This window comes from Ovis canadensis, chromosome 3 (assembly GCF_042477335.2).
Source record: "Ovis canadensis isolate MfBH-ARS-UI-01 breed Bighorn chromosome 3, ARS-UI_OviCan_v2, whole genome shotgun sequence".
Classification (NCBI taxonomy): domain Eukaryota; kingdom Metazoa; phylum Chordata; class Mammalia; order Artiodactyla; family Bovidae; genus Ovis; species Ovis canadensis.
In genome coordinates this window covers 8,742,536-8,755,350 of record NC_091247.1, presented here as the reverse complement: position 1 = coordinate 8,755,350, position 12,815 = coordinate 8,742,536, and the positions used below count along the sequence as shown (strand labels likewise).

The 12,815-nt window shown below is 57.2% G+C and overlaps 1 protein-coding gene across 2 annotated transcripts; it reads left to right on the top strand.

Moving 5' to 3' along the window:
- Window positions 1–1,191: 1,191 nt before the first annotated feature.
- Window positions 1,192–10,245, top strand: SLC2A8 (solute carrier family 2 member 8). 2 transcript variants are annotated; one of them, XM_069582389.1, is made up of 10 exons: window positions 1,192–1,363; window positions 1,459–1,621; window positions 1,875–2,081; window positions 3,926–4,025; window positions 5,453–5,652; window positions 6,357–6,500; window positions 6,611–6,719; window positions 7,443–7,616; window positions 7,964–8,109; window positions 9,640–10,245. In XM_069582389.1, exons 1-10 carry the CDS (start codon window positions 1,308–1,310, stop codon window positions 9,775–9,777), a joined length of 1,437 nt encoding a protein of 478 aa, XP_069438490.1. In that variant the 5' UTR covers window positions 1,192–1,307; the 3' UTR covers window positions 9,778–10,245. The 2 variants fall into 2 exon arrangements, with proteins under 2 accessions (XP_069438490.1, XP_069438491.1); XM_069582390.1 differs by lacking the exon at window positions 7,964–8,109 and having other exon boundaries at window positions 1,207–1,363.
- The last annotated feature ends 2,570 nt before the right edge of the window (window positions 10,246–12,815 follow it).

The window sequence follows — 12,815 nt, the reverse complement described above, 5'->3', positions numbered from 1 at the left end:
GAGAACAGACCAGCCCATAACCGGTGTTTAGAGACCTTCCGCCCTGCGGCTCTCGGTGGGCAGAGCTGCCCACGCCTCAGAGCAGAGGTTAACGCTGAGCAATTACTGCAGACCCTACCCAGGGAGGTCAGCGGCTCTTCACAAAGACAGGGAGGGCAGTCCCGGACGCGACCCACGTGCTCCGCCTTCATTCGGCTTCCTAGCCTCACTGGCGGAAGCTAGATTAAGAGGCGGTTCCCGGCGCAAATGCAGTCCCCACCCTCCATTCTCACTGGTCGGTTTCAGTTCGGTTCAGTCGCTCAGTCGTGTCCAACTCTTTGCGACCCCATGAATTGCAGTACGCCAGGCCTCCCTGTCCATCACCATCTCCCGGAGTTCATTCAGACCCACGTCCATCGAGTCCGTGATGCCATCCAGCCATTTCATCCTGGGTCGTCCCCTTCTCCTCCTGCCCCCAATCCCTCCCAGCATCAGAGTCTTTTCCAATGAGTCAACTCTTCGCATGAGGTGGCCAAAGTACTGGAGCTTCAGCTTTAGCATCATTCCTTCCAAAGGAATCCCAGGGTTGATCTCCTTCAGAATGGACTGGTTGGATCTCCTTGCAGTCCAAGGGACTCTCAAGAGTCTTCTCCAACACCACAGTTCAAAAGCATCAATTCTTTGGCGCTCAGCCTTCTTCACAGTCCAACTCTCACATCCATACATGACCACAGGAAAAACCATAGCCTTGACTAGACGGACCTTAGTCGGCAAAGTAATGTCTGCTTTTGAATATACTATCTAGGTTGGTCACAACTTTTCTTCCAAGGAGTAAGCGTCTTTTAATTTCATGGCTTGCAGTCACCATCTTCAGTGATTTTGGAGCCCAAAAAAATAAAGTCTGACACTGTTTCTAAGTGATGGGACCAGATGCCATGATCTTCGTTTTCTGAATCGTTTTCTGGTCGGTTTGGGTCGCGGTTTCTTAGATGACCCCGCCTTCGAGCTCGCATCACCCTCCTATTGGGTGGCTGTGTGAGCCCCCGCCACATACAAGCTCCTCCCCTGCCTATACATTGGATGGCAGTCCTGGAGGCGGTGCCAGTGAGAGACGCCCTCCGGCTCTTTACTTCCATTGGTCCGCTTTCACTTGAAGGGCGGCTCCTAGAGCAGCCGCTAACCCCGCCTTGCGTTCCCATTGGCTGCTCCCTTACCCCGCCTAGAGCCGTTCCTCACTGTCTGTTGGTTGCCCTGGCCTGAGAGGCCGGTGCTGGCAGCACTCGCGGGACGTGTCGCGGGAACCCGCAAAGCAAGCGTTGATCGCGGACATGACGCCTGAGGACCAAGAGGAGACCCAGCCGCTCCTGCGGCCGCCCGGCGGCAGGTGAGCAGTAGGGGGAACCCAGGTCCGCTGGCGCGGCCTCATTCCATCCTCTGCGCCCAGGCCTTGCCCCTCACCTACAGCCCCTGTCTCCGCAGCGCTCCCCGCGGCCGCCTCGTCTTCCTCGCTGCCTTCGCCGCTGCCCTGGGACCGCTCAGCTTCGGCTTCGCTCTCGGCTACAGCTCCCCCGCCATCCCGAGCCTGAGGCGCGCCGCGCCCCCGGCCCCGCACCTCGACGAAGATGCAGCCTCCTGGTTTGGGGTGAGGCCTTGGGCTCACCCTCCTGCCCTCAGGGGCCTTCCACCGCCCACCCCTAAGACGGGTGCCGGGACCCTCCCCGCGCTGCCTGGCTTTGGGCGGGCATGGAGACCCTCCGCCGAGTATGTCCTGGCTCCCCTGAGAGGGGTCGCCCATCTCCCCTGCCCCCTCAGCGGCTGAGGGTGGGGTGGAGGGCGAGGTTGGGCCGCGGGCCCCCGGTGCCCCCTCCCTCAGCCGGCGGTCGCCCCGCCCCCAGGCCATCGTGACCCTGGGCGCCGCGGCCGGGGGCGTGCTGGGCGGCTGGCTCCTGGACCGCGCGGGGCGCAAGCTGAGCCTCCTCCTCTGCGCCTTGCCCTTCGTGACCGGCTTCGCCGTCATCACCGCGGCTCAGAACCTGTGGATGCTGCTTGGAGGCCGCCTACTTACTGGCCTGGCCTGCGGCATTGCCTCGCTCGTGGCCCCGGTGAGTGTGTTTCCTCCCAGTCAGGCGCCCTGGGACCCGGGAAAAGGGGCAGAACTCTGGGCCTGATTCTCTCCTTGGCTGCGGCCTCTTGAGTGCCTGACACCATGCCCCTCCCCTGCTCCATGTTCCTTACACTCCCATGGGGCCTTGGAAAGAGCTGTTGTTATCCGTCCCTGGTTACAGATGAAGCTTAAAGGAACGTGAAGTGGAAGTCGCTCAGTCGTGTCGAACTCTTTGCGACCCCATGGACTGTAGTCCATGGAATTCTTCAGGCCAGAATGCTGGAGTGGATAGCCTTTCCCCTCTCCAAGGGAATCTTCCCAACCCAGGGATGGAACCCAAATCTCCCGCATTGTGGGCAGATTCTTTACCGCCTGAGCCACAAGTCCTTGGTTTAAGTACAAAGTCAGTGGTGATTGCTATTTCTTGAACCCCGAGTGATGGCACTTAACAGGGCCTCTCTTTGGCTCTACAAATGAGGTGCCCTCTGTGGATGGTCAACAGAAGCCTCACACGATGGCTTAGGTCCCCCTTGGCCTTCAGACCACTGGCTACAGTTCAGCAGGAAAATCCCACTGTGGTTTGTCCCCAGGGGCAGAGGCTGTTGGGACCTGGCACGCCCCTTCACTGCTCAGGAAGCGGCCCTCCAGGCGTTCCCCCTGCTCCTCTCTCACCACCTCCTGACCCAGCACTGCCCAGGCTACCTTTGGAGGTGGACACGTCTGGGTGAAACCACAGCCCTGGGCAGAGCACCTCTGTGAGCCCATAAGGTGGGAATGATGGTGTTAGCTCGGGCTGTGGCTGTGCAGCTTCACGAGAGCCTATATACACGGCCCTGGCCCTGGCATGGCCGGTGGAAGGACTTGGACCCTGGCAGCTGGGATTGCTGGGTGTCCTGTGACCTGCTGCTCGTCGTGGGCTTGAGTGATCCACCACCACCCACACCCTAAGCAATCAAGACTAAAAGCAGTAGCTCAGAATCCCTCCCTTTGCACCTACCACTCATTTCAACTGCATCTGCTGGGTAATACACAGCAGCTAGATTGGATTTTATATCTGGATTTTTTTGGTGTTTTTTTTTACTGGGCAAAAACACACCTGCCTTAGTCATGGACATAAGACATGGAATAACACAGAAGCATGGGCAAGCGCTTTCTGGCTCCTGAGCCCAGAGGAAGCTGCGGCAGTCACTGGTAGCAAGTGAGGTGGAGAGTTCCTGCTTTCACTCCAAGGGAACTACTCAAAGTGTGGTCCTTGGGTCAGCAGCTGTGTGTCTCCTGGAGGTGGTTAGAAAGGCGGAATTGTGGGCCCACCACACATCTGTTGTTGTTGTTTAGTTGCCAAGTCTCATATCTGACCCTCTGTGACCCCACAGACTATACTCCGCCAGGCTCCTCTGTCCATGGTATTTCTCAGGCGGGAATACTGGAGTGGGTTGCCATTTTCTTCTCCAGGGGTGCTTCCCCACCCAGGGATGGAGCCTGTATCTCCTGCTTGGCAGGTAGATTCTCTACCACTGGGCCACCAGGGAAGTTCTACACACCTACTATGTTAGAATTTGCTTTTTGTCAAGGGTATACAATTACATGAAAGTTTAAAAAGCTCTGCACCCCCCCCACCCCCCGCACACACACACACACACACACAGTGTCCACATATATACCCTTTAAACATGTGCTGTGGATTACATGGTGGGGATCTCTGATGGCCAGGGACCTGCAGTTAGGGGTCCCCTGGGCCTGCAAGTACCCCAGTCGAGGCTCTCCTCAGCTCTGAATGGCTGAGAGTTTTCAGTTTTAAGAACCCCTGGACCCCAAGTACACTCTCGTCTTAATTACCAACAGGTCTATATCTCTGAAATTGCCTACCCTGAGGTGCGAGGGCTGCTTGGCTCCTGTGTGCAGCTGATGGTGGTCACAGGCATCCTCCTAGCCTACCTGGCAGGTATGGTTTTCTTATTATCTCTTGTGGTGACTGTTCATGGATGTCTGATTATCTTACAGATGTAGAAACTGAAGTTCAGAGAGGTCAGGAGACTTGCCCAAGGTCACACAGCCACTGCCCAGGATGCCACGTTCCCATACCACTTCCCTGAGAACCCTGGGTCATGTGGGTCTCGTGACAGTATTCTGAGAAGAGCTGGAGAAGGTGATGTCCTCATCTCCCCAGAGCAGAAGCCCATTCCAGGAGTGTAGGGAAGGCTGACGAGTTAGAGCAGTACCTCCCTGTATGGTGACCAACGAGGATTCTGGGGCTGCAGGGAAAGTCTTTAGCCTAAGAGCTTGGAGGGCGCAAATGTGTCTCCCTGAGAATCAGTACTGGGTTTGCAGCCTGAAGGAGGCAGGTTCCAGAGAACCCAAGGGTCAGAGCTGGAGCCAGCATGAGGAAGCTTCCAGAAGCAAGAGGAAGCTTCCAGAGGCACCCTGGAATGAACTGGGGTAGAGGAAAGGCAGGCTTCATATCTGACAGCCCCGGATTAGGGGAATATGCCCCTTACTAGCTGTGTGTCCTTGGCCTAGTCAACTGCCCCTGGGAGCCTCAAGTTCCCTGTCTTCACGTGGAGATTAACCTTACCTAGTCCAAGGCTGCTGAGGGATTAAATTAACTGACGCTGTAAAAAGTGCCTGGCAGCAGGCCCCAGTAAGAATTGTCAAGGGATGGCCTGAGAACCATGAGGGAATGGGGGTTTGGGGCCAGATGGGCAGTGGCAGGGTCCGGGGCACGTGCCCTCTGGTTCCTCGGAGTGGACAACATGCAGGTCTGTGGTCTTTCCTTTCTACCCACTTAGCATCCTGACTCTCATTCAGAGTCCTGGCCGCAGTCTAGCTGCCTTGTGGGGCCAGCAGTGTCCCAAAGCCACTGTGTAGACACTGATACTCAGGGTCACTTGGGTGTAGTCACACCTATAGGATTTCTTCCAGGTCATCATAAGCCACACTTTCACTGATCAGCTTCTGTGAGTTCTGACTGACGTTTTTCAGCGAAAAGCCCCCGCTTCCTCTCTGTCCCCCTTCCTCCCGGAGGAGCCAGCCTTGCCTGCTTCTCAGTCAGTCTACCGGCTGAGGCCTGTGCACACTCTTGCCCCCACTCCCTTTCAGACCGATGGTGCTGTATATCACGTATATCACAGCAATACAGAGTGAGCACCTTTGTTTAGTGGCTGCATAAACCTTCACTGATACACCCCCCTGCCTTGTTTCCACACTTAACAATAAAAATGACAACATCAATGACAAACCCTGGGGGGTCCTGCAAAGACACTGGGGTCCCCACCCTTTAAGCAGAGTCCCTGGGTTGGCAGGGGCCAGGTGCTCCCCGAGAAGATCCGGGCTGGCTCACGCCGCTCTAACGTCTCTCCCCCCCACCCCCAGGCTGGGTACTCGAGTGGCGCTGGCTGGCCGTGCTGGGCTGCGTGCCCCCCTCCTTCATGCTGCTGCTCATGTGTTTCATGCCCGAGACCCCTCGCTTCCTGCTGTCTCAGCACAAGCGCCAGGAGGCCATGGCCGCCATGCAGTTCCTGTGGGGCTCTGCCCCGGGCTGGGAGGAGCCTCCCACTGGGGCTGAGCACCAGGTGAGGGGCTGGGAGCCAGCACCAGGGAGGGGGACCTGGAAGTATCACCCCAGAGGTCAACACAGCACAGCACCACAGCTACACACGTGTGTGCTCACACACACACAAGGGCCCGTGAGCTTGGGACTGATGTCCTGTGGGCCACTACTTGGCTGGATCCAAGTCTTAGCCATCCCTGGGGAAGCCTGAGCCCTGATCTCCCTGTCCCTGCAAGAGAAGGGCCAGGCCATATCAAAGGAGAATGCAGGGGACTTGAGGACTCGGAATTTTGAAACAGGAAGCTGTAGGACCAGGGAGAATGTTGAGTCTCTGCCCCTTACCTGCTGTATGACCATCCCATCTTTAACCTGAGTTTCTTCCCCTGTAAAGTGGGGTCATAGCACATGCCTGGCGGTGGTGGTAAGGATCAGTGGGGCTGGTGAAGGTGCTCGGCCCAGACCCAGACCCAAGGCTGGTGGGACTCGGGAACCCTGGGTTCTCTGCTCATAGAGCATCTCCGTGGATCCCCCAGAAAATCAGGAAGGGCCATGAGGAAGGGAGGCTAAAGTGATGTGGGGACCTGAAGCAGAGGCTACAGGTGGGGCTGGGACAAAACACAGAGGCTCCCTCACTCCACCAGGCCCCAGAATGGTGGGGAGCTCAGAGCCGAGGTGCCCTCAGGAGAGGTATAGAGAAGCCCTGATGCCTGGTGTCCGTCTGAGCAGGGCTTCCACGTGGCCCAGCTGCAGTGTCCTGGCATCTACAAGCCCTTCATCATCGGCATTTCCCTGATGGCCTTCCAGCAGCTGTCGGGCGTCAATGCCGTCATGTTCTATGCGGAGACCATCTTTGAGGAGGCCAAGTTCAAGGTAAAGAGGCCTCTGACCTCTGCCCCGGCCTGCCTCACCCGTGTGGGAGGCTGTGTGGGTGGGGCCCGGTCCCGGGGTGTCCGCCTGACCCTCCTGGCCCGTCTCCCCAGGACAGCAGCCTGGCCTCAGTCGTCGTGGGTGTCATCCAGGTGCTGTTCACCGCCACAGCGGCCCTGATCATGGACAGAGCCGGGCGGAGGCTGCTCTTGACCTTGTCAGGTGAGGCCCCAGGGGGATGGCTCTGCCCTCTGCACGACGGGGGGCCTCCCACTGCAGGCTGGAGGGCCTTTGCTGAGGTCAGCACGTTGTGGGAGGAGAACAAGGGCTGAGTGTCCCCAAGAGCACGGGCAGGACTTCAGGGGAGCATTGGCTCCAGGCCAGGCCTGCGCTCACTGCTCTGCTGAGGCATGCCTTAACCAGGGCAGAGAACCTTGGAGAAGGCCCCTCCAGGGCCCGGTTTACAGTGAGGAAACCGACGGCCTGAGGGTGAAGAGGCCTTGAAGCCTGGGTCCTCTCTGGGCAAGTGACTACCTGAGCCAACTTCCCCTCTGAAACAGAGATGGAGGTGGTGGCAGGCCAAGGCAAGGATCAGCACGCAATGCAAGGGAAGCTCCTCGCGGGCAGCCGGGCCCTCGGTGCTGCTGGGGAAGTGGGCCTGGCTGCTGGTGGTTGCTCCTGCTTCCTCAAAGCCAGGGAGGGTCTGCTTCCAGAAGCTTCTAGGGGTCGGCTGAGGTGTGAGGGCCAAGCCAGGGCTGGGAGGGCCAGGCTGGAGCGAGGGTACCCCGGCAGGTCTCCACTCACTGCCCCTCGCGGAGGAGCCCAGGCCGCCTGCCGGGGACACCATGCACTGACCGCCAGCCCCCCAACTGCCCCGTGCCCGGGCTGCAGGCCGCCGCCTCATGCCCTCCCACGGCCCTGCCCACCGCCGCCCTCCACCCACAGGTGTGGTCATGGTGTTCAGCACCAGCGCCTTTGGTGCCTACTTCAAGCTGACTGAGGGCGGCCCCAGCAACTCCTCGCACGTGGACCTCCCAGCGCCTGTCTCCATGGAGCCTGCCGATACCAACGTGGGGCTGGCCTGGCTGGCAGTGGGCAGCATGTGCCTCTTCATCGCCGGTGAGTGGGGGGCTGAGGGGAGGTTGAGGGGGCCGCCCTGTCGCTGCCAGATTCCCGTGGCTCCCTGGAGTCCCGGCCTGCTCTGCCTCAGCCCTGGGTTTACAGCTCTGACCATGTGCCGGGCACCGGCTCAGCCCCGCTCTGCTCCTTTGACGTCACCCCACAAGCACCCTCCGAGCCGCCCCGTCCCCGTGCTGTTCTGTAGAGCAAGGCCTGACGCTTCCGAAGTGAGGGGAGTGACCTGAGCCCCCAGGCTGAATCCGGGCCCCACTTCAGCCCAGGGGCGGTCTTCGGCGAGCCGAGGGCCGCCCAGCCCTGCGGACCTGAGGCCTTTCTTGCCCTTGCAGGCTTCGCTGTGGGCTGGGGGCCCATCCCGTGGCTCCTCATGTCTGAGATCTTCCCTCTGCATGTCAAGGGCGTGGCCACCGGCGTCTGCGTCCTCACCAACTGGTTCATGGCCTTTCTGGTGACCAAAGAGTTCAGCAGCCTCATGGTAAGTGCAGGCCCTGACAGGCTTCCCCCGCCACAGCTGGCAGAAAAGTACTTTTCAGAATTACTCTTGTGACAGACTCGGGGTTGGCAGCCTTGCCTACAGGCTGAAGCCCCACCAGCCTGCGAGCCCATCCTAGTCGGGGGTGTGGGGAAGCAGACGGGCTGGAGCAGGCACAGAACCCAGGCTGTGGCCACTGGGGACCCTCCAGGCTGTTGAGCTGGAAGGACAGCAGGACTGACCTCCTCCCCCACTGGACTTTGGGGACTTCGGGAAGCAAGGCTGCGTGAGAAGCTCCAGCTCTGGAGTGCAGGCTGGGCCCCGCCCCCACCTTGGCCGCTTCCCACTGTGCGACTTGGGTACGCTGCTTCCCTTTCTCTGAACCAGCTTCTTTGCCTCAGAGCGGAGAAGGGGCACAGTGCCTCCCTCTTAGAGCTGATGGGCGCATCAGTTCGGTTCCACATTTTGCCGCTAGCTGGCGGATGGGCTGATGCAGACGTGGTCCCAGCCTCAAGGCCTCCGGTCCAGTGCGGGCACCGCTCTGGTGCAGACAGTCAAGCCATCTGTTCAGTCGTTCTCCCCCCGCTCCCCCCCAGGGCTCCTGGTACCTGCCACATCCAGGCCTGTTTAGGGTGCCAGAGCAGCAGTGAATGAGATGGACAGGGTCCCCTTTATGACAAGGGCTGGTACTACAGTGGCCAGTGGTGGGAGGATGAACCACCAGGAGGCTGGGCTGGGGCAAGGGGAGGCCGGTCATGATTGGCGTGAATGCTTGGGGCTGGCCTGGACCCCGCAGGGCCTGCGCTGCTCCAGGGAGCTCATCACGAAGACCAGAGCAAAGCCCTGGAGGGGACGGGAATTCCAGGAGCTTGGAGGGGGCAGGGGAGGAGGGGATGGTGGCAAGGGACCTAAGAGTGGTCTGGCTGTCACTGAGAGGCCAGGAGAAAGGCTTCAAGGAGGGCGGGGTGGGGTGGCCAGGTGCCCGAGGCAGAGGGGCTGGAAGCGGGTAGCCTTTGCTTCTGGCAGCTGGGATGACACTGGGGCTGGGCGGGGAGGGTGCACCGCCTGTGCCCAGGGCCGCTGCTCCCTCTCCCCTCCGCTCATGGGCCCTGAGTGTTCCCATGTGCACACACGACCCCATCACCACCCACTGAGAGCTCACCCATTTCCTCTGGCACCAAGGAGAGAGACTCCTAAGGCGTCAGGAACCACAGAGGGCAGGGCCAGATCAAGCAGAGAGGAGAGTCTCTGGGCCCTGGAGTCGGATCCTGGGGACTGGAGGCCAGCTGTCACTTGATGGTGGGCCTCTGACCTGGGGGCAGTCACTTCGTTACAGTGAGCTCAGTGTCCCCACCGCACACCATCCACAGCTTGCACAGTGCTCAGCTCGGGCTTCTGGACGGCCCACCAGGCCCTCCTGCACATCCCCGAGCCTGGGCACGGCGGGGCGGGACCTCGGCTTCTGGGCCCAGGAGGGTTCCTGGCCCAAGTGGGCTCCCACATCATATCACAGCCTTGCCTCTATCTTCGCAGGAGGTGCTCAGGCCCTATGGTGCCTTCTGGCTGGCCTCTGCCTTCTGCATCTTCGGTGTCCTTTTCACTCTGGCCTGTGTCCCTGAGACCAAAGGGAAGACTTTGGAGCAAATCACAGCCCACTTTGAAGGGCGATGACAGCTTCTTCTTGTGAGCGGCTGCCCAACTTGCTGCACCTGCTTTGAGCCTCAGAGGGGATGGGGCCTACCTGTGACTCCAAACTGAGCCTCTGCTGGGAGCCCAGATCCCTGGCTGTCCCCAGGGAGTCAGGAGCCAGGACGGCAGCCCCTGGGAGCCTTGTCCTCTGGGGTCCCTCCTTCCTGCCCAGTGAAGCACGGGAACAAGGTTCCCAGCTGCTGGGTCCAGTTTCTACTGCTGCCCTGTGATCCGGGAGAAGGAACATCTCGGAGACGCTTCACTGTCCCGTGGTCAGTCCTCCACACGCCGACTCCATCATGACACAAAAGTGACAGCGGAGGAGGGGGGCTCTTGGTTCCTGGTTTTCTGGAGATGCTTTGGAGGATGGGTGATGGCCTGTGGTATCTCCTCTCACGTGGCTGCATTATCAGGGAGGAACTTTGCCAAATAAATATTTGACTCAGAAAATCAGGTCATGAGCTCTTTGTGTGGGCTGCAGTCAAGAAGAGCATTTTCTTGTCCCTCCCATAAAAGCAGGCCTCCCATGAACTGACTCTTGCCAGGAACATCTGTGGATCAGCTTCCTCGTGGTCAGCCAGGCTTGCCTTTGGCACTTGGAGGTCATTTCTGACTCCTTCCTCAGGTTCAGCCCCCTGAACCATTAGTCAGCAAATTTGATTGAGTTCCTCCTGCAAAAAAATGTTCCTCTCCAAAAAAAAAAAACAGTTCCTCTCTTCATATTAACTTTAATGGAGCCAGAAGTCTTTTTTCAAATTACTTTTATTGTCTGTTGTATAACACACATTTACTATAGGAAAATTAGAAAACACTGATTTCTTCAATGTAATTGTTTTTAGAGCAGTTAACCATCTGCTATGCACTATTCTACATTAACTCCTTTATTCAGATAAATAAAAAAAATTCACACCTGCACCTTTCCAAGCAGAACCGCTGTTTAGAATTTGGCTCTGTCTTTAAAGATCTCTCCCCTGACATACACACTTCCCAGCCTCACTACACAGAAGGGGGGACTTTTTGTTCCAGAACCTGTTTTATTCACTTTGTTCAGGTTGTGCAACCTCCATCATATGCCCATCTTGACACATTAAGCTTTGTAATGAGACCAAATGAGACTGGAAAGAAGGGCAGCGGAAGCGTGGAGTGGTCCAGGGCAGAGCAGTGGAGAGACCTGGACAAGTCACTTAACCTCCCTAAACCTCAGTTTATCCACCTGTAAAATGGGCACAATGATGCTACCTCCCTTGTGGGGTTGTTACGAGGATGAAAGGAGATGATCATGTAAAGCGCTTAGATGCGAGGATAGCACTGAATAAGTGCTCAAATCAGTTTCGTGTGGTGGTGGTGAGACCGTGCGGGTGAGGGTAGGAGGCTGTGGTGGAGATGAGAAAAAGGTAGCATGTGAGGCTCAAGGGGGTACTTCATAGGAGAATATTTGAAATCTTTATAAGTTTTTATTTTCTACCCTATTCCCTCAGCAACCTCTGATTGCTACTAGCACCTACTTATAGTACCAAGGACTATGGACACATGCACTCTTCAGAGGTTCCCTTACATTCCTTGAGGCCTTCCCATGACAGCATAAGACGGTTCAGGGACTAAGGCAGCCCCAGCTGACAGTCCTGTATCTACCACAGGAACCCAGTCCAGGACCGTCCAGCACACACCCATGAAGTGGGGCAGGATGAAATGTCCCCAGAGGACAGGTGCAGAAGCTGTGCTTTACCTAGCCTGGGATAGAAAAGTGTGCTGCCAACCAACATCCATCCCATCACCCACTAGCACCCCCAGAACAATTTCCAGGAGGATCTTGGGTTTTAAGAACCTATGGCAAGAAATTCCCTAACACAACACAGTGGACGGAGCAGAATAGACATCACTGCCAATAAAGGTCCATGTAGTCAAAACTATGATGTGAGAGTTGGACTATAAAGAAAGCTGAGTACCGATGAACTGATGCTTTTGAACTGTGCTGTTGGAGAAGACTCTTGCGAGTCCCTTGGACTGCAAGGAGATCCAACCAGTCCATCCTAAAGGAAATCAATCCTGAATGTTCACTGGAAGGACTGTGGTTGACGCTGAAACTCCAATTCTTTGGCCACCTGATGTGAAGAGCTGACTCATTTGAAAAGACCCTGATGCTGGGATAAAGTGAAGGCAAGAGGAGAGGGGACGACAGAAAATGAGATGGTTGGATGGCATCACTGACTCTATGGACATGAGTTTGAGTAAACTCTGGAAGTTGGTGATGGTTAGGGAGCCTTGGAATGCTGCAGTCCATGGGGTTGCAAAGATTCAGACACGACTGAGCAACTGTACTGACTGACTGATGATTTTTCCAGTAGTTATGAACGGATGTGAGAGTTGGACCATTAAGAAAGCTGAGCGGCAAAGAACTGATGCTTTCAAACTGTGATGTTGGAGGAGACTCTTGAGAGTCCCTTGGGCAGCAAGGAGACCAAACCAGTTAATCCTAAAGGAAATCAACCCTGAGTATTCTTTAGGACTGATGCTGAAGCTGAAGACCTAATACTGTGGCTGGCTACCTGATGTGAAGAGCGGACTCACTGGAAAAGACCCTGATGCTGGGACAGATTTGAGGGCAGGAGAAGGGGGGCAACAGGATGAGATGGCTGGATGGCATCACCGACTCAATGGACTTGACCCTGAGCCAACTCCAGGAGATAGTGAAGAACAAGGAAGCCTGGCGTGCTGCAGTCCATGGGATCCCAAAGGGGCAGGCAGGACTGAGCCACTGAACCAACTGAGACGTGAAGCACTCTGCTACCTCCCGGTGGCCACAGGTGGGTTTGCAAGAGTAAGGCAGGAAACCCTCTTCTACCTCCTAGTGGCTATTAGGGGTTTAGCACCTGCTTAGCCTGTGGCAGAACACATCAGCTAGAAGAGCCCACTAGCCCACTAGCCCACTAGCCCAGAAATGCAGGCAGCCTCTGGAAGCTGGAAAAAGGAACGAAAGAGACTCTTTGCCTAGAGTTTCCAGAAGGAACAGAGCCCGGAAA